This window comes from Fusarium musae, chromosome 4 (genome assembly GCF_019915245.1).
Source record: "Fusarium musae strain F31 chromosome 4, whole genome shotgun sequence".
Lineage (NCBI taxonomy): Eukaryota > Fungi > Ascomycota > Sordariomycetes > Hypocreales > Nectriaceae > Fusarium > Fusarium musae.
In genome coordinates, this window is record NC_058390.1 from 846,846 (window position 1) to 866,898 (window position 20,053).

The window sequence follows — 20,053 nt, forward strand, 5'->3', positions numbered from 1 at the left end:
GGTGGGCTTTGAAAGACACTGCGCCGTCCAAGAATCCGGGTTTGGAAAGAGAAGATCGGCTCGTGGATGACGCGGAAGGACAGCCGGATGAGCGAATATGATGAGACAAAAAGCTTGATGCCGATGCGACGAAACAAACGCGGTGAATCTTTTCTGGGACATTGCCGCGACCTTGTTGGCTCTGCCAATTGCTTGCAAGTTAGTGTTCCAGTCTCGGGGGGGTCAACAACGGAGGGAACCAGGGCCCTGCAGTAACGTGCAGTAGTGCCAGGGCCAGGACTCCTTTGCCCTTTGTGGTTAGTGGCCAGGGGTAGGAGTGCCGGGCCCTTGAGCGGACACACTGAGGCCATCAAGAACGTGCGTGTAACAGAACTCAGCTGGGGCTTCGGGAGAGCTTTGGTTTCCCAACTCCTGCTTGAATCGCGCGTTGGTGGGTAGGGAGCGATATGGCCCCTTCTCTTTTGATTAACTCATCACGGGCCCAGGAACTAATCACGTTGATGACCCAAGTGGCATCCTGCCCCTGTCCCGAACTCCACAAGAAGCTGCGCCAGCTGCTGAGCTAAGGAAATACGTACAGAGCGTCCTGGGCAACGGCATACGGATGTTTGCCGCCACTGACCCTGGGGCTGCAGGAGCAGCTTTGGGGGCTTGATGAACCGAGACGCTAAGGCTGGGCTTGGGTAGCTTTGAGACTGTTAAAGGCTGCTGGACGGAGGCCAGGTGGCGCCAGAAGCCGCGATGGAACCTTCGATACTCGACGTCGTCACCATATGGTTTTGCCGCTGAAAGTTAATATGCAGATTATGATCAGAATGACGCGATGATCAAACCGGTAGAGTGAGGTTTATTGATGATGAGAGGGGTTCTGAGAAAACATTGGGGAGATGCGATAACTCGGGAGTTGATAAAGTTGCTCATACCCAGGTGCTCGTGTCCGCGTAGATGCCGAAGATGGACCTTCCTTCCCTCCATTATACCACTCACTTCACTTCACCTCCCTTGCTCGCCCAATTACCTAGGGCAGGTACCTACCCTACGGGTTTCCGATTGACGCGAAAAAATAGTTAAAATACATCAATCAACTCAATTACCTGACTATTCGAGAAGGTGCGTTTGATCTTATCTCTCAATAGGTACCTAGGTAAGCTGGGTAAGGTAGGTACCTGTCAGTGACATATTCAATGAGGCAGTCGTGTCTCGCTAGACGCGGTTGGTCCCATTGTTTTGAGTCCGGGTACACTTTTCCATGTGCATACGATAATTCAAACGAATCTCACTGACTCCAAAAGTTCCCTGCGACAAGTGCGTGAAAGCTGCATCTCAGCATGAGGTAAGCATCCAGGTCAGGACAAGTATAGTGATTGGTCACGAGCGTTGAAATCACCAGTCACACTCTAACCTATTACCGGGTAGGCAGATTAAACTGCGCCGTATTCCTTCATGCTTCCATGAAGATTTTTGGGGATCTCATCTTGACACCTCATGCACCGGGTAATCGGAGGGGATTAACGCCACTGACACAAGCTAGACAAGCAATTGCTTCACTTTAGCCGATGGCTGTCAGGAACGGTGGCAGCATCAGGAACAGAGCCATCTATCTGCTTACCCTCCTCCACTAACAACAAGTCAAACCGATGCCTTACCTAACGAGGTAGGTTCTTCCAGTGATCGTTGATGAGGTTGACGAATTCGCCCACTGGCAGGCGGGAGCTTTACTGCTTTAGCTGTCTCTTACATTCAGTCAACCTGGCAGACCAGGGACCCGGGTTTCGTCGACATTGGCATCATGGATGTCAAGCATTGAATTCGGAATGACAGAATCTGCAGCGCGGGGGAGATTGAGGTCTTTCTTTGACGATCACCGACCTACCACACTTGGCTAAAATCTACACGAGTCCCATATAGACTAAGGTACACCGATGAGGAGACGTGCTTCCGAAGGAATACGTTCCCGGCGAACTCTTTGTTTGTTGGTTGTTGTTGATGGAGATACCTACCTGATGCAGTAACACAACATCTTGCTTATGCTCTTGAATCTCCTGACACTGAGGGTTCACATATTAACAGTCCATCCTGAATACTACATACATATGGTCTTTGCTTTTTGAAGAGCATTACTTCATTATCCAAAGAGGAAATGCTTGCTTGCTTGGCTTGGATTGCTGACTGTGTTTGTACCTGTCAATGAGTAAAGCAGCCAATCGGCGCAGAAAGGGCCGCGATGGGCCGCCTACGACGCCTTCATCACTTGCAGTCTTACAGCCAACCCTTGCCCTGTTCTGCCCTGCGGAAGCTCGCGCGCGGTGCCTTTTTACGGCATCGGAAGCCCTTGCAACAACGTTTACTGAGCCAACCAGACCACTGAGAACTGCGGATACCCTCCCTTGCCCGTTTACAACGGCCACCCACAGACTTGGGCTCAAGCCTGGGTTCGAGATGAATGAATGCTGCACTCCGTACAGACTGGCTGGACTCTGCTGTACCGCACACGAGCATACGGTACATCAGCGCGGGTATGCGCATGTTGCAGTTCCAAGGGCCGAATTCATCCATTTTCCCTGAGCCAACAGCCAACACCTACACTTACAACGGCTAGACAGACAGACACAAAGTCAACTTAGCTGCTGTATGTACATATGTGACCGCGGAATGTACGACGTCGAAATTCATGCAACCCCCGGACTCTATAACAAGTCGGTGTGACTATCTCTGTTGACCATGCGCATGCCTGCGTGTGAATCTTCGGTCCTTGCAGCTGAAGATGCAGTTAAACCTTGGGACACAGGTAAGGGCGGCTCATTGTCGTTTTTTCCCTTTCCTTCTTGAGAAGGGATGTTATTAGGGTTGGTACTATGGATATCGATACGACAGAACACGACCCGGTGTACGTGGAAGCGGATACAACATGCAGAAACTGTGGAACAATATATGTAGGTACGGATACAGAGGAGCTCAAGGGAAACAAGCATCAACCCTTCATTGGCAAACCTTGATACAGTGTGACATCTCTCCAGCCTCTAGCCTCCGCCTACGGTAGGGAATAGCGAACAGGTAGGTAGACAGACTGTACAGATACAAATTATCACCGATCTCTTCGTGGGGATCGGGAACCCAAGCTCACTCACTTACCCACCCGATACCGATTACCCAGTTCTTTCCACGAGAGTTGGTCGGATGTTGAGCCTCTCAACCCTTGCATTCTAGGTCTAGGCATTGATATCCAGTGAAGGATCGAGGATTCACTGGAGAGTTCTTTATTCCTGGCCTGCCCGTCGTCTCCTCGGGCCTCTGGCCCTTCCTTCCCGCCGCTAAAGAGGCCTGTCGGTTGTTGGTTGTTGGCGGTCTAGCGCCGCGGAATCAATTCTCGTGTTCCGTCGCTGGGTCTATGTATGTCTATCGGCCTCATCTGTTTCTTCCCTACCTAGGCAGGCTCCTTCAGCAGTCTCTTTACTGCATCTCGTGTTGGTCGTTTCAATTGCCGCACTTGAAAGCAGCTGTCACATCATCTTGGCAATGCATCTTTGCAAGCCAATTCTGCAAAGAAGACGATCTTGTCAACTCTGGCTACTACCAGTAATACTCAGGCCCTGTACCCAGCAGCTCAATCTCTAGTAACTTTGCTAGCCTGTACCTGTCTGTTCCTGAACTCAAAGTGCCACGTCCCAAAAATTCAAGGACAGGGATCTCACTTGCTTCCCTGGCCCTCTAGGTCCCAGATAATGGAATGGGATCTGTCTGGGCCTTGAAAACAGGCCAGCCTAACTGTCTACGCTGCATGGCATCAGAGCTACCTACCTGTCGGTAAATGAACAATCAGTCTCTTGGGTCTCCCATCCATGGATGCCTGTGTGTACATAGCAGGCACAGTATATGGCCCATAGGTATGCCCCAGTCCCGATTTAGAGCTCTTTGCAGACAGACATCAGACAGCTAACCATTCGCTAACAAACTCAATTCCGAGGTTGCGCAAGACGTTGGAGGCAGACACATGTTACATAGCCATCCCCTCGCTCTTCTGCTCCCTCCCACCGGGCACTGTAGCCCAACGTTCATGGTTCACAAGCTCGGAAGCACTACGACTTAGCTTAGCTTGCGAGTAACCTCCAGGGCCACAAGTGCTGATCGTATCCCAATTGAGGTCTTGTAGCCTCGGAGAATACAACACCTCCCCTGTCAGGCCAAACGGGAAAGGGGCCTTTTCTTCTCGTGGCTTGGCCTTAATGTTTGACATTTTTGCAACTTACAAGACATCATTCGGCGAATATCCGCTAGTTTGTATTACGCCTGGTTATACGAACTACCTACACTGCCTATACCTGCCTACTGCAGTGCCTATACTCACCTACATATGAGATAGATGCTACGGCTACATGCATGCATAGATGCGTTAAATATACGTTGTTCTCGGACACTCGCTCCGCTACCATTCCTCCTCAAGACCCCTAAGCGAAGCTGAAGCAGGGTACCATGATAGCACAGTGCACAGTCTTGTGATGTTTTTCAATGCGACGCGAGAAGCGAGTTCTAATGTTTCAGCCAATTACGGCACTTGTCACATTTTCCATCACGATCGACAAGAGCAGCACTCGACTGTTTCGTTTCAGGGCTAGGCGTCCAGTCACTAACTCACTGAACCTCAAGCTTAAAGACACCAAGCAAAACGATGGTTCAAGATAAGAGACGGGAGAGAAGAGAGGCCCAGCCATGGATCACCCCGAGGCTACCAATCCCCCCTGTCCAGCTCCGGTTCAGGCTTGTAACTGCAAGGCGAGCGAATATCCATTGGATTCTAAACAGGGAAGCATTGAAATGCTGCTAAACATATGCTATCCCAGAAACTGACTGAGCTAATCTCATCACCCCTACTCTAAGACCCCAAACGCCAACGCTAGAAGCCTGGACCACGAAATGACTCCGGCGCCAGTAAGAAGGGCAACGTGCTAACCAACGCCGGCTCGCAATGTGTATGTGTTTGCATAAACATGATTATTAGATGCTCCGCGTATTATACTTCTCGGTAGTCCCCTTGAGGATCCGTCCGATCTTGACCTGGGGTAGCTGCTCCTACTGTCACATCTTCGACGTCGCTCGCGAAATAGCCATCATGGCGCTTCTTGCGCCGGACGCCAAAGAAATCGCCCAGTGTATCACTAACACTGCGTGACCTCCGACGCACCAGATCGTCGCCTGCAGGCCCCTCAGCATCGTCTAAAGCGCTAGGAAGATTTTCTACTGATACCGGAGCTGCTGATGGTGCGGGGAGCGTGTTCGACCGGGAGTTATTCTCGGGATCAGCATTTTCATCGTCTTCGTTAAAGAAGAGCCCGGCACGGATGGTGGAACGTATACGACGCATCGAGGACTGGCGCACGCTTGGGTCGTCAGACGCACGCAGAAAAGCATCCTTGACTACAGCGGTGACTGTCGACGATAGAGGGGAAGGGGAGATAAAGGTCCTGGATCGGCTTCCAGTACCACCGGGCTTCGAAGGACTAGCTTGAGGCCGTGGGAGAAGCGAGCCATCAGGAGCTAAGGCATCTCTCATTGGTGTTGTTGGGTGAGAGGCAAACGCCGCTGAGCCCGCGGTACCCGGTGGTGCAAGAACAGAGTCTGTAGAGTACGCCCTAACGCCTCTTCCCGGTGGTGTTGATGGCCCTCCGAAATCGTTCCAGGGGAAACCAGAAGCCATAGTCTCCTGGCCTGGAGACATCTGAGAACTCAAAGCCTTGGCTGATGGAAGATTGTTGTTCTCCTGATGTGGTGTAACCGCGGCTTTCAAGGCTCTCTGTGCATCAGGATAGTTAGGACCTGACAGGTGACTGGACCGTCGTGACCGTGACTTGGGGGTAGAGAACCCTTGGCCGTCTTGGTAGGGCGCTGTGCCATTCCCTTCCTGGTTCGCAAGGCCTATGGTATCCTCGAAATCATCGCCTTCAGACAGGACTTCGTCGTCATCATGGCTTTGCTCACGGCCGCTAGTAATGAGAAAGACGCCGAAGAAGGTAAGGAGACAGCCCCCAACAAACTTGGCCGCCTGTTCAGCGTTTGTTCGTTCGAAATCGCGGTAAAGGACGGCGCTTCCAATGATGACACACAGCGTAAACATTACGAACTGAATTGGAATAACCTGAGTCGAATCAAAACGTTGCAGCGCCTTGTTGACATAGCGAATCTGCATGACGGCCGTCCCAAGGAGAATAACGATGAGAACGTAAGTGACAGGAGTCGCAAAAGCACGCCAAAGAGTGGAAGACAACATCGACGAAACACCTTTTGTCGCAAGGGCAGTGTAACCGCCTAGAGCTATAGTCAGTGTCTGCAGAGCAAGCTTCTATACCATGTCACATACCAAACAAACCAACAAGTCCCAGGTCGATAAGAATCGTGCGTCTTCCATACCTAGGACTTGCCCACATCAAGACCAGGATAAGAAATATGGTCACGCCAAGATAGATCTCAAAAGCCAGCGTAGTGATTGCGTCCCATACATCATGGGGGTTCAACTTTGTCTCCTCTTGCTTTGCGCTCAGAACAACAGTGACAACACCAGCTACAGCAATAACTACACCCCAGAAATCGCGCTGTCGGAACTTCTCGTGGAACATGGCAGGCGCAATGATGCAGTTCGATATCAAGGCGACAACTCCGAGAGGAGAGACAATCGAAGCGGGGGCGAAACCGTATGCGAGAAAGTTGCCCATCTCGCCAAGAGTGATAAGAACTTGGCCCAACCACCAGTACGGAGATTTGAGGTATGATGAAGACGTATCATCCTCTTTGCTATCGGTGCTCTGCGATGCCTCGGAGTGAAAGGACCCGGTCAGCGGATCAGTTTCACGGCTCTCGTCCATGCGATTGCCATCATCTGTACTTGTTCCGTGACCATTTTGATACCCAGCCCCATTGCTACCCCCTCCAATGGTGCCGTATGAGCCGCCATGATCTCCAGGGTGAGGGTGCTTCAAAGCTTCTTTCGCCCTCTTCCGATTCCTACTCCGTTGCTTGTGTAGTCGAATATGTGCGTATCTCTGAACATTCAGCGCGAGAGCGATGAGTACGTTGCCTACAATGGCTGTGACGATACCGATAAGAGAAGACCACTCTTGTATTTTATCGCCGGGTTTGCCGGAATGGTCGTGATGAGAGGAGTTATTGGAGGCGTTTTGCGCCCAAGAATCGACCACCATTGATGGCCATGGCGATTCGACATTGGCCAACCGCATCATCAGGCGGGAGAGGTGCACAACAGGGTTTTGGACAAGTTCGCGACGGTCGATAAGAAAAATCAAGGCGCGATAATCAGACAAACGACGGGAAATTCGGGTGATCGGTCACCGGGAACGGATAATAAGACGACCGAGCTTAGACGGATAAAGCTTGATTGACGTCGTGGTGGAGGAATCGATAGTGTCGGTTTGGTAGTCAGTAATTAAGAGTATCATGGGGGCAGCGAATGGTCAGTATCAAGCTGCGTCGTGCAGTACATGGCCAGCCGTCGCAGACGGGAGCTGATGGTGGTGATGATGATGATGGCGATAGGTTCTTAGGAAGAATTTACCAAGAAACAAAAGAATAATGTCTCAAAAAGACAAGACAGGAGCTTGCCTTGGGAGAGTCGAGTTGGTCATCGAGGTGATGTATGCCCGCGGTTGGCACGGCCTTGGCGAGCCCGGGGATCCAATGTCATCTCGCATTTTTAGGCGAGGCAGAAAGTAGAAACTGAGGTGTCAAAGTGGAGCTCCGCCTCTGGCTCAGGGTCTTGTCGCTGGAATGGGCCAACAGAATCAATGATCAACTGTAAGCCGCTGGTTCGATGCCTAAGGTAGATTGGGGGTGCCCGTTGTTGCCCGCTACCCCCACTAGCGTTTGACTTTGCCGTCATAACTCGCAATGGGGACGAGACGAGACGAGAGCTTTCGATGGTCACATGGTTTGCTTGATTAAATTCAATTCTGGAATCACGACGAACCTCGCATCAATTCTGGCACTTTCTCCAAGAGCTCCTTACTATAATTCGTCTACCTAATAAAAAGTCCTGAAAGACACATCTCAGCGAACTCATCCTCCAACGTTTCTGATACCTCACGGAAACCGGGTTGCGAACAGAAGCTACAAAAACGACTGGGCTCTAACTTGATTGAGTCTCAACTCCATCACAACTCACTGCTCACTACTACACACAATACACAACACACAACACACAAACATAACCACTATGCTGGGACCTTTGGATCTTGGCTTCGCCTGGCCATCTGAACAGAGCATGACCTCCATCGCTTTCTCCTCTTATTCCCCGCTGGCTCTTCGAGATATGCCCCAGCCTAGACCAAACAATGCACCCTCCGACATAGACACTTCCATCTTCACCTTCGAAGACGCCTTTGAGGATCTCCTTGCTGAGTCACAGGGAAAGGAACTACCAGATCTCAAATCCAGATACGAGCAACGGAAACTCCTTCGATCCATGTACCCAAATGGTGAGCCTGCGTACTTTTGGCTGCACAGGCTGAGATCGCAGGGTCTCCTGGAAGACTCTGGACCCGCCAAGCTTATGAAATCGCTTGCGAACAATAATTGGGACCAACTACACCAAGAGTTAGACCGCAAGGCTCAAGAAGTATGGCGCGCTGCTTTTGGCGAGGACGACAGGAACCATATCTCAAGGGATCATCCGCTGAGTAATGAAGAAGGCAATGAAGAGAGAAGTCGTGTGGATGGAGAAAGTTCTTCTGAGTATGGCATTGAGGATCTCCGCGCAGAGCTTCATGGACACCGCAACCTGCGCCGAGCACCTAACGACTTTGATGAACTATTCTCTGCCATCCAGTCATCTTTTGCTAGCGAACGATCGCCATGGGATTCATTTATGAAGCTAATTACCGAAGACCACCCTACGGCATCTTCTAATAGTGAAGAGAAGCAGCTACAGAAGCTTGGAAGCGATGAGAAGCAGGTCATTACCAAAGACGAATACGTAGATCGATTTGGCTATCTACATACGAAGACGTTGGTCAAGACACTGGATGAAAACGGTAATGAGATCGGAAGCCATAGCCATTATACCGTTCGACCTGCCCCAAAGGAAAATGAACCCGCACAGATCGAGAATAAGGATGAGGATGGCCAGGAGTCTGGCATCAAGGTGGAAGGAAGTGCAAAAGCAAAGACTGGCTGGCTTTGGAAATAATGACTTTGCAGTCTGAAAGTGACGGAGAAATCAAGGTAGAATTCGCTCCCAGCTCAATGATGTATGGTTTGGAAAATGTAGTATTATAACGACAAATGAAGTTTCGACATCATGCTCTTCCAGTCAATCGAATTACAGGCTGAACTCAAATTGCAATACACCCTTAACCATGGAGTTCGTTGTAAACACTTTTAAGTAGACAGGTATCAACACTCTAGCACTCATTTCTTTCCCCGACTCAGAGCCTTCTTCTTGCGCATCACTCGAGTCCGCGCAATCAATCTGTGCTTCATCCCGGCATCTGTCTCTGGCTTCCGGCCACCCTCTTCCTCGGCCTGCTTACTGCCTCTGTCCTTACCACCCTTATGAGCCTCATCACCCCTATCGCCCTTGCGTCCGCGCTTCTTGTCATCCCTGGTATGCTGAGCATTTGTCTTGGGCTGAGCTTCAGCCTTTGCACCCTTGTTATGTTCTGGGTTGAGTTGCCTAGACCTCTCCTCGTTGGCACGTCGTCGTTGAACAACTTGGGCGTTCTCGATAGCGAACTCAACGACCAGTCTCTGTTTCTTGCCAGCTTCGTTCTCAAGCTGATGGCCGTTGAGATAACGCAGTCCCATTAAGGCCCAGTGGTGTGAGGAATACTCGATGAAACCATAACCACGACTCTTGCCACCATCCTTCTCTGGCATCTTTTGTCCCTGTCCACTCTCAAACACGATCTTGGCTTGACGAACGATACCCTTGCCCTTCGCCTTGCGCTCGTGCTCCTTCTCCTTAGCATCCTTTCCGTCTCTTGCATTTTCTTCCTTTGATAGCGGCTGTCGGCGGCCTGCCTTGACCTCCTTTGCAAACTCAACTACAGCCTTTCGCGCAAGTTCCTTAAGATCTTTGGAATCCATGTTTCGGGGAATATTGCGTATAGCCAGCCGAGTCAGACTCAAGTGCAGACTGGGGTTACCCTGCACAAGCTTCTTTCGTTGAGCGGCACTGGCTTGTCGCACTTGCATTTCTGAGGGTGTGAGGAGGTTGAATAGAGGTGAGCTTCGGTCGATCACACCCTCATTCAGCAGAAAGAGCTTGCGCTTGTCCTTCTCGTTACGCTTGGCGAGGGAGCTGTCAGCGAGGTTGGTTGCCTCTTGCTTGTTGACTGCCTGTGCAACTTGGAGAAGACGTCCGTCGAGCGTGTACTTGCCGTCGGGATCAGCGCTCTCATCCTGGAGGATAGAGTTCTTGGCAGCTGCAAGAGATGGGTCAGGGCGAGGAGCGCCTTTAATGCACTTTTTGGCATCGTCGACGTCGTAGAAGCAGACGAAACCAGTACCTGCAGGTTTCTCTGTGACCTTGTCCATGACCACTCGGGCGTATCGAACCTTGCCAAAATGATCAAAGAAATCTTTGAGTTGTTCATCTGTGGTCGTAAACGGTAGGTTGCGAATAAAGACAGTGGAGGTGTTATCTGTCATCCTTTTCGGAGCCAGGCTCTGCACCTCCTTCTCAGCCTGCTTGTCGTCTTCTTCATCTTCGTCGTCGTCTTCTTCTTCGTCCTCCTCATCCTCGAGGTTCTCCATGTGATTTTTGAAAAAGTTCTTCAGATCAGCATCCAATTGATCATCTCTGTTAACCTCTGCGCCGCCCTCCTCTTCATCCTCATCATCGCTTCCCTCTGAAGACGTTTGGTCATCCTCGTCTTCCTCATCCACTTGCTGCTTCTTTGGTGCCTTCTTAGGCTCCGCCTCCTCCTTTGGTTGTTGCTTCTCCCAAGTATCCTTGTCAACAGCCCAGTCAACAGCCAGAGTTCTTCCGTCAATCTCCTTGCCGTTGATGGCTTCTAATGCACGTTCCGCATTCGGTCTTCCCCTGAGGGTAACGAAACCGAATCCTTTGAGCTTGCCCTTATCTTGAGGCAGATCGGCAAACTTGACTTTTCCAAAGCTTCTGAAAAGATGGCTCAATTGTTCCGATGTCTTGATGCTCCAAGGCAGGTTGCGCACAATGAGCTTTGGGGGTCGCTGATGCTCCTCCTTGCGAATCTTGTGAGCAGGCAATTCACCGGTAGTATTGTTTCTTTGTCTTGGCTCAGCAACATCGATGCGGATTCGGCGTCCATTCCAATCCTGGTTGTTTAGAGCTTTCTTGGCCTCTACAGCGTCCTCAGCGTCGGCCAATGTGACGAAACCGTAGCCTCTTGACTCTTTGGTCTTTTGATCAACAACGACAGTAGCGTGCTTCACTGGGTAATGCTGAGAGAAAAAATCGGTAAGACTTTCGCTCGTGGCACCGGGAGGTAGTGATCGAACGAAGAGCGATCTTCGATCTTCGACTCGGGCTCTCTTGGAGGCCTTCACCGCTCCATTGTCGCGGTCTTCGAAAGAAGCGGGATCGAGCGTCTCTGCCTCAGTATGAGGGCGCTTTCGGTCGTTCTTTGATACACCCATCTTTGCTGTATGGTTGTGCAAAATGAATATGATTAAGTAAAGTGCTAGAATAGAGGCTTTGCGACCAGCGAAAAAAAAGTTCGATAAGGTCTTATCGATGTGAAAGTTCGGGGGGTACGTACCGCACCTGCCGGCATTAAAGTGGAGCAATTTAGCCCCTCAGTCCCTCGTTACGACTAAGCCGTAAGGGGAATACTGGTAAACAAACAATGCGAAACCTCCTTGGGCAACTATCAACATTGCTCTCTCAACAACAGTTAATGGACTAAAGCGACATACGAAAAATGCCTGCAAGAACTACCGCCCGTTCTTCGAGGACGTCAGCTACGCGAAGCTCTGCTGCGTCCCGTACCTCCCCAGTCGCTGAACCAGTTGATACCCCCGATAACGCTCTCCGAACCAAAGTATGTGCTGTCTTTCGTGATGCACAGAGAACTACGGCAACACACCGAAAGCTTGTTGTAAATCTACGAAAGATCCAGGAGTCTTGCGCTTACGAGCCAACAAATCCCGACCAATCTCAGGCAGATGATTTCGACGAGGATGCTTTTAATCACGAATTTATACGTTGCGTTAGCAAAATCATGCCAATCAAGAAGTCGGAGAGTGTGGGAGAAAAGTCCATTAAATTCACCGGCCTCTTTCTGCAGCACGCAAGTGCAAAAGACAATGAACTTCTAGGAGAGATCGACCAAGATGCAAGTGTCATGCCAGAGACTCCGAGCACTCGCCTGACCTCACAACTTCTGGAAGCCATTCTTCCTCTTCTGACCGCCAAGGATAAGGTGGTGCGCTTCAGGTCGACACAGCTCATTTCTCACATTATCAACTCGCTCGACGCGATAGACGACGATCTCTTCCAGAAATTGCGTCATGGGCTACTTAAGAGGATCCGAGACAAGGAGGCCGTGGTCCGCTCTCAAGCGGTGCTGGGTCTTGGCCGTCTTGCAGGCAATCAGACAGAGGGTTGCACTAACTCGGATGATAGCGACGATGACGATACCGGACTGCTCGAGAAGCTGTTGGAGGTTCTACAGAACGACCCCAATGCTGATGTGCGAAGATCGCTCCTCGTCAACCTTCCCATCTTACCCGAGACTTTGTCAGTCCTTCTTGAGCGCGCGCGCGATCAAGATGCAGCAACTCGAAGGGCTGTTTATTCCAGGCTCCTCCCTGCCCTAGGTGATTTCCGCCACTTGTCTGTTAAAATGCGAGAGAAGCTCCTTCGCTGGGGTATCCGTGACAGAGACGAGAACGTCCGAAAAGCTGCAAGCAGACTGTTCCGTGAGCGATGGATTGAGGATTGCGCGGGTGCACCCCCCCAAGAGGATGGTGTACCTGCAGAACCAGCACCCCCTAACTTTGACGGCCTCCTTGAACTGCTAGAGCGAATTGACGTGATCAACACTGGCGTTGAGAACGGCGTTGCACTAGAGGCCATGAAAGGCTTCTGGGAGGGGCGCCCGGACTACCGTGAGACAGTAGAGTTCAATGACCACTTTTGGGAGACCCTATCCGCCGAGTCTGTCTTCATGGCCAGGAGTTTTAATGATTTCTGCCGTCTTGAAGGCGATGGCAAGTACCTGAACCTCTTGGAAGAAAAGCTCCCTGAGGTCACCAAGCTCGCTTTCTTCTTGGAACGATACCTGCACGTCCTGACTGCTGCCGTTAAGAGGGTAGCAGAAGCAGACGACGAAGAAGAAGAAGAAGACACGGTAGAGCAAGAGTTTATTGTTGAACAATTACTCCAAATTGCACTGACCCTCGATTACTCTGACGAGGTTGGACGACGTAAGATGTTCACCCTGCTTCGACAGGCTATTTCGATTCCCGATTTACCAGACGAGGTGACAAAGCTCGCTGTTGAGACGCTTCAGAGTATCTGTTCGCCAGATGCTGCCGGAGAGCGAGAATTCATAAGCATTGTCCTAGAGTCAGTGGCAGATGTTCATGACACCATTGTCGACGACCCTCCTGCAGATGATGCAGAAGACAGTTTCCATTCAGCCAGATCAGAGGTTAGCGGTCAGAGCACGCCAACTAAGGGAAGCAAGCGAGGTGGTAGCCCTGAACTGACTGAGGAAGAAGCGCGCGAGAAGGCAGTGAGAGAGATCGTTGTCAACATGAAGTGCTTGCATATCGTTCAGTGCATGCTCACTCATGTGGCAAGCAACCTCCAGGACAATACCGATCTTGTGGCGATGCTGAATAACCTCGTTGTCCCAGCAGTCCGAAGTCACGAGGCGCCCGTACGTGAGCGAGGCCTGGTTTGCCTTGGCCTTTGTGCCTTGCAAGATCGCTCACTTGCCGAGGAGAATCTTAGCTTGTTCATGCATTTTTTCACTAAGGGTCACACAGCACTTCAGATCACTGCTCTGCACATTCTCACCGACATCCTCAATGTTCATGGCGCCCAGCTCTTATCGTCAACACCTGGCCTACTGAAGATTTACGTCAAAGCTGTCAAGGGTGGTGGCAAGTCACCTGAGGTCCAGGCAGCTGCTACTGTTGCCGCCTCAAAGCTGCTGCTTGGTCGTGTCGTCAGTGAGGAGGAAGCCTGCCAGGATCTGCTCAAGTCACTCGTCGTCGCGTACTTTGACCCCTCGTCTGCATCCAACCAGACTGTTCGACAGGCACTCAACTACTTCCTCCCTGTCTTCTGCTTTTCCCGAGAAGAGAACCAAAACCTCATGCGGTCCATCGCCCTTGACGCAATCCATGCTCTATTCAATGTTCGCGAAAGCCTGGAGGATGATGATGTGGATGTTGAGGAGGATATGGTCAGCATGACTACCATCGGAGCGTGCCTCGTCGACTGGACCGATCCCCGAAAATGCTACAGATCTACAAACCTGCTGGAATCTGACAAGAAGGCGGTCAATGGTGACGTGCATCTTGACTTTGCCATGGATATCCTAGAGAAATTACAAGGCAACATCACTAGTGAGTTAACAACTGGCATTGACAATTACGCATACTGACCCATCTACAGAAGAAGAAAAGAAACTCATCGGCACCCTTCTTGGAAAGCTCCACATTTCCCCTGGATCAAGCGAGGAGAAGCTGCGTGAGGCTTACAATGAGGTCAGCATCGCAGTGGAAGAGGGCTTACTGTCTGATGCCACTAGCCGCAGCGCACTCTTCAAGCTTCATGTCAGTTTGGGCAAGATCGTGAATGCCCTCGATGAACAACAACCAGCCCACCGACGTACCAGCAGGAGTACTTCTGTGATTACGGATCATCCATCCCCCGAGGAAGAGAAGACGGTCATGGAGGAGCCAAGCATTAAGGAGGAGGATGAAGAAAGTGATGGCACTGTGGTTCCTAAGGAGGAAAAGGACGAACGAGAATCTCTTGTGGACGACCTTTTGTCAGATGGCGAGGATGTAGACATGACAGACGTGTAAGACACAAAGATTGATGAAGTAATGACATAGGACTTGGATGATTTGGTGTATCATGATGGTTGGGCGGATACCATGGGTTCGATTATGGGAGGGAACTTGGTTTTGGCGACGCGTTCTTGATTACTATTGCTTCTAAATTTTGATGTTTTTATCCATGAATTCCTGGTTAGATACCCGGAGTCATGGTTACATAAAGCTCTCAGATATTCATACATGAAGATACCCATTACTGAGAAGCTAAATGGTGCTAGTTGCGCGACCCCAACCAAAATAGGAGACCACCAAAGCCAATGTTGATCAACAAGTGTTGACCGAGACTCCAGGCCATACAGTAGAGATACTTGGGAGAGAATACTGTCCAAATAAACAGATGGGTTCTCAGTGAAGTGCAAGCCGCCATGACTAATGCAACTGTCGCAGAGACAAAGACAGTCTGCAAAGTAATGTATTGCCAGAAAGCATTGCGCTGACCGTCGTGGTGCTTGCGCAGTAGGAGAAGGTTGACGGCAGATGTCCAGAAGATTGGCCCAGCCCAGTTGCTGACCAAAGTGAGAAAACCAACGGCAAAGAAATTGAAGCCACTGATACCGTTGTATGCGCTGGAAAGATCGACGGAGGAGATGGCGTTTGAGCCACCAAAGGCGAAGAATGTTGTGTATTGAAGAAGAATAGCTGTGATGGTAATTCCGGTCACGGAGAGGTCGGTGGCTTGGAGTGCGTGGAAGAGGATATCTGATAATAGAAAGAGGGGAATGTTCGTAGCACGAGACTGGGTCATGCCAAAGATGGTATAGAGATGATGGAAAAGATATGCTGTAATGTGTCAGTGACTGTAGTGCAAATTTGGTGCATGAGAGACGTTACCTGACTGCAACTGGCCATTTCGACCGCCGGTGAACGACCGATAGATGCCATATCCAAACAAGACGCCAAGAAGAATAAATGCAGTCCTGGCCCTCCAAAGCAATGACTGTCCCACGAACATGTCGTTAAAGCTTCTAGCAAAGCCAACAACGAGCTCCGGGGCATCCTCGCTCGTAAAGTCAAGCTTGAAGCTATACGCAGACATGAGCAGAACTGAGGTAGCACTTGTGCTAGCCAGAGAAGGGAGACTCTTCAGACGGGCAAGCAAGCGGAATGACATGAGAATGTATCCAAAAGTGATAATAGCCCAGAGAAGTTGAGGGTGCGTGACGACGAAGCTCTTCACAATGTCAGGACTTCCTGCAAACTTCTGGCCAGTTTGATTCCAGCCCCTGGTGAGTCTCAAAGCCACAAGTGCAACGAATACCCAAGCGATGCCGGCAAGGCTGTTTCTCCTTGTATCATGGTTAGTATGAGAAGATGATTCTGTACTCGACTATCACATACCTTCGGATATGGAGCACTCCTTGTATTACAAGCCAAATGCTAGATGACCAGTACCAAAAGTGCTGTTCCTCCTCGACGTAGCTACTCGCATACATCATGACGCCGTAGGATAAAGTCATGAGGCTGAATGGAAGAACTTGTCCATCTCGATGAGTCCCAAGACTGACAAGAACAGCTGTGCTAGCAATAGCGGCAACAGCAGCGATCGCTTGGCCGATGTAAAGCTTGGGCATGTCGTAGTTTGAAGCCATGCTGCTCATGAGATTTTGGGCTCGACGGAGCCACTGTGACATGTCATCAAGCCACTTTTGGTCCAGCTCGCTACCAGCTGCGAGTACATGTGCCTCCTGGTTGATCCTTCGCCATTGACATGCCAGTTCGTTGATCTCGGTCTGCTCAAGAGCACAGGGGTCAACACTAGTCTGTGCGTCAAAGAGCTCACTTCCAAAAGCGGCTGTGACAATGTTGAGGATTTGTCTAGCATTTCGAACTAGAATTTGAATCTGATCACTGGTCTTGTGCCAGAAGGCGAGGAAATCAGGGATGAAGGCTCCCAGATTGTTCTTGGATACCGGGAAACCCAGAAGGGCGGCAATAGTAGGCGCCAAGTCAGATTGCTCGACCATGGAATAGTAATCAAACTCACCCTTGGGCTGAGCTGGGGCAGAGAGCTTACGGGATACCTTTTTCAGTTTTGGAGACATGAAAACTAAGGCGGGTGAGGTTTCGCCGGGTGAAGAAGCACCATGGTTGCCAGCATCATTCATGCCATGATCACCGCAAAGCACGAGGAGTGTGGAGTCTAAATGAGGCTTGGACTCCATAGCTTCGAAAAGGGTCTTGACAATACCGTCCATTTCGCGCTGCTTGGGAAACATATTCGAGCTTTGAAGTGTTAGTGAACTGCTAAGAGAAACAGTCGCCAGTCAAACAAACCTCTTTGGTCCAGCTTTGTGCCCGATATGATCTAGACCAAGGTAATGAAGCACCATAAGACCCCAATCATTGTTCTCAAGTTCAGGGGCAATGTTTCTGGTGACATTGTTGTCAACCTCTGTGAAGTCCTGGGAAATGTCAGTCGGGTTGAGCATGAGAATCATGTGATGAGCTACAAACCGCCACAAAGAAGCTGGAAGTTCCATCTTCGCGATCGAAAGTGTTGGGAAACAGCTTCAGCCAAGTGTCATCTCCGTACATGAGAAGCTTGCCCATGCCCTTGGCTTTAATCTGAGCTAACCAAGTATCCTGAGAAGCGAGTGTGGACGAAGTATCTGCCTCGTCAAAGTTCAAAATAAGATCAACAAACGAAGGAATTGAACCGGTTGTCATGGACTTGATTCTGGGCATAGTAACTGTGGGTGATCGGGCATTGGCTGTAAAAGGCATTGCGCTGCCATCTCGGATGAGACTGGAATTTGATAAGCACAAGTATTGATGAGATGAAATACAATTTGCATGTATTACCTTTGAACATAATCAAATCCCGAGGCGTCCGAGTACACAAAGTCGCTACAAGAAAGGTCAATTGAGAGTTCAGGATGAGATAGTAGGGTTCATTAAAGCTCTACCTTCTGAGGGCATCGACAACCATAAATATCAAACGATCAAATGGCGCATCAGGAGGCGATCCAAAGTCAAGAGACTCGAATTCAGCCAATCCAGGAAGAAACGGTTTATATGGGAAGAAGCCCAGCGCAAAGACGACAATTGAGACCGGGATTAGAAGATTGGCTGCGACAAGCAACAGAGTGCGAAGTAACGAGCCATTCTGAGAGGACACCATTATAAAAGACACTTAAAGAATAGTACAAAGGAGTGACTAAGACGAGGCTGAATATCGTATTTATACAGAAAATAACCCGTCAAATATGCGCCATCACTATAGGGAACAATAAAAAAATGTGTCAGCTGTAGAAGTGATGGACGTGTCGAGATGAGAGCGCGACAACCTATACGATAGCCTTGCCAAGACAAACCAAAGAGGTGGTGGTTAAGGACGGGAGTGTGATTGGCTGCTTAACTCGAATTGGATGTTGAGCCACACAAGGCTGAGGGGCAAATCTAGATGGAAATTTCGGGTATCACAGATTCAGATTAATTTAGATTTTGCTGCTAAACGCCGATGAATGGATAGAAACCCCCAGAACAAAGACCAGAAAACAATTTTACCTCAAGTTCAGTTTAGGAGCTCTTCTTCTTGCTCTTGGAGCGACTACCGTAAGACTTGAAGACAATCTTGGAAGCCTTTTGCTTGCGCTTGTCGACTCGCTTCTTCTCAATGCGACCACTGGAAGGCTTCTTTGAGTCCACATCCATTGCTAGACATGGCTGGTTAGCGGAAATGAATGAGACAGACGGTTCTGTCCAAACTCACATGTGGCTTCATTGTCTTGAACATCCTCCTTGGCATCATTGTTGGCGTCTTCTTCTTGTGCTGAGAATTGGTATGTTAGCGATCAATCGTCTTTGAGGTTGTAGTGTACCATTCATTGTCACTCACTGTTCATGTTCACATCTGAAGATTCAGGCTTGGGCTGCTTGGCCAACTCAAGGAGCTTAGCAGAGAGACGCTCATTTCGAGCAGCCTCAGCGGGACCAAAAACATTCTTGACAAGGCGCCTGTTGTTGGCCTTTCTGGTGCTTGCTCGTGCGCTCTTTGCCATTTTTGTCGATATGGTTGAAGATGGATGCTTGAGTAAAAGTCGTTATCAAAGTCGCCTGCTGCTAAGAAAAAAAAAGTTGGGACAGGCTACCGAGGGGCAGTAGTGAGTTTAACTGTGGCGGTGTGTGGCTAGTAGACGAAAGCAGAGATCAACAGAAACAGACACCGGATCCTAGTCCACTCCCTGCGTCTGCCAGGGATGACCGCCTGCTCTTCTTGGACTCGTGTGCGACAACACTCTAAAAGACTGGGCAAACATGACATACCTGCCTTAGCGTGAGAGGACCCGACGACGACGAGTTTAGAGCACGCGTGGTGGTTGAGATAGTCGACCGAATTCTCATTATCCAGAGTCAGTCAGCGTGGAGGGCTCATTAACTTACTTACCTTTTATAATCCGATCGTACATTTGTCTTCCAGATGTAACTTTTGTCTCGCTTCCATTCATTCACTCACTCAGCCACTCACTCGTACCTATTCCCACGGTACCTCGCCTTTTCCCAGGTTCTCATCCAGTCAGTCTGCCACAACCAAATACCTCTACAGGCTGCACCCGATCAGCCTGCGCATCTGCCTTGGATGCCGTTGCGCGACTTCCACAACCACTGTTCGCGCCCAACACTGGCAGCACCTTCCTCTACGCATAATCTCCCTCGATAACGATAACGACAACGACCACGACACCTTCCCTCGGCCCAAAAACGCAAACAAATATTAGCGACCGGTAAACGGAAGGAACGAACGACCGGCCCCTTCGACTCGGCATGGCTTCCGCAGGCTTTGGGTCCGCTACGGCTGCACCCTCGCACTCAACAACTGCACACGCAAATCTTCGATCAGAAGCGAGTTCTCTTGCGCGACAAGTCAACCGCTTGTTGAATCGCCAACTCTCTTCTGTGTGTCAGGTTAACGGAGTTAAGAGTACTGGCATCAAGGCTGAGCTGCAGCGTCGCATACATAATCGTGAGTTTAGGACCTGCTCATACA

At 50.1% G+C, this 20,053-nt stretch overlaps 6 protein-coding genes across 6 annotated transcripts; 2 read left to right on the forward strand and 4 right to left on the reverse strand.

Annotated features, from left to right (window-relative positions):
* Window positions 1–5,008: 5,008 nt before the first annotated feature.
* On the reverse strand, window positions 5,009–7,190 carry J7337_005208 (uncharacterized protein; the record flags this gene model as incomplete). Its single annotated transcript, XM_044822890.1, has 2 exons — window positions 5,009–6,300; window positions 6,353–7,190. The coding sequence occupies 2 exons, from the start codon at window positions 7,188–7,190 to the stop codon at window positions 5,009–5,011; spliced, it is 2,130 nt and encodes a 709-aa protein (XP_044681381.1).
* A 1,028-nt stretch (window positions 7,191–8,218) lies between these two features.
* J7337_005209 (uncharacterized protein) lies at window positions 8,219–9,190 on the forward strand (the record flags this gene model as incomplete). Its single annotated transcript, XM_044822891.1, has 1 exon — window positions 8,219–9,190. One exon carries the CDS (start codon window positions 8,219–8,221, stop codon window positions 9,188–9,190), a length of 972 nt encoding a protein of 323 aa, XP_044681382.1.
* A 221-nt stretch (window positions 9,191–9,411) lies between these two features.
* Window positions 9,412–11,625, reverse strand: J7337_005210 (uncharacterized protein; the record flags this gene model as incomplete). Its single annotated transcript, XM_044822892.1, has 1 exon — window positions 9,412–11,625. The coding sequence occupies one exon, from the start codon at window positions 11,623–11,625 to the stop codon at window positions 9,412–9,414; it is 2,214 nt and encodes a 737-aa protein (XP_044681383.1).
* A 284-nt stretch (window positions 11,626–11,909) lies between these two features.
* Window positions 11,910–15,033, forward strand: J7337_005211 (uncharacterized protein; the record flags this gene model as incomplete). The annotated part of the gene is made up of 2 exons (XM_044822893.1): window positions 11,910–14,568; window positions 14,618–15,033. The coding sequence occupies 2 exons, from the start codon at window positions 11,910–11,912 to the stop codon at window positions 15,031–15,033; spliced, it is 3,075 nt and encodes a 1,024-aa protein (XP_044681384.1).
* A 247-nt stretch (window positions 15,034–15,280) lies between these two features.
* J7337_005212 (uncharacterized protein) lies at window positions 15,281–17,751 on the reverse strand (the record flags this gene model as incomplete). Its single annotated transcript, XM_044822894.1, has 5 exons — window positions 15,281–15,846; window positions 15,898–16,352; window positions 16,405–17,289; window positions 17,341–17,468; window positions 17,521–17,751. 5 exons carry the CDS (start codon window positions 17,749–17,751, stop codon window positions 15,281–15,283), a joined length of 2,265 nt encoding a protein of 754 aa, XP_044681385.1.
* An 834-nt stretch (window positions 17,752–18,585) lies between these two features.
* On the reverse strand, window positions 18,586–19,067 carry J7337_005213 (uncharacterized protein; the record flags this gene model as incomplete). The annotated part of the gene is made up of 3 exons (XM_044822895.1): window positions 18,586–18,722; window positions 18,779–18,838; window positions 18,905–19,067. The coding sequence occupies 3 exons, from the start codon at window positions 19,065–19,067 to the stop codon at window positions 18,586–18,588; spliced, it is 360 nt and encodes a 119-aa protein (XP_044681386.1).
* Between the last annotated feature and the right edge of the window lie 986 nt (window positions 19,068–20,053).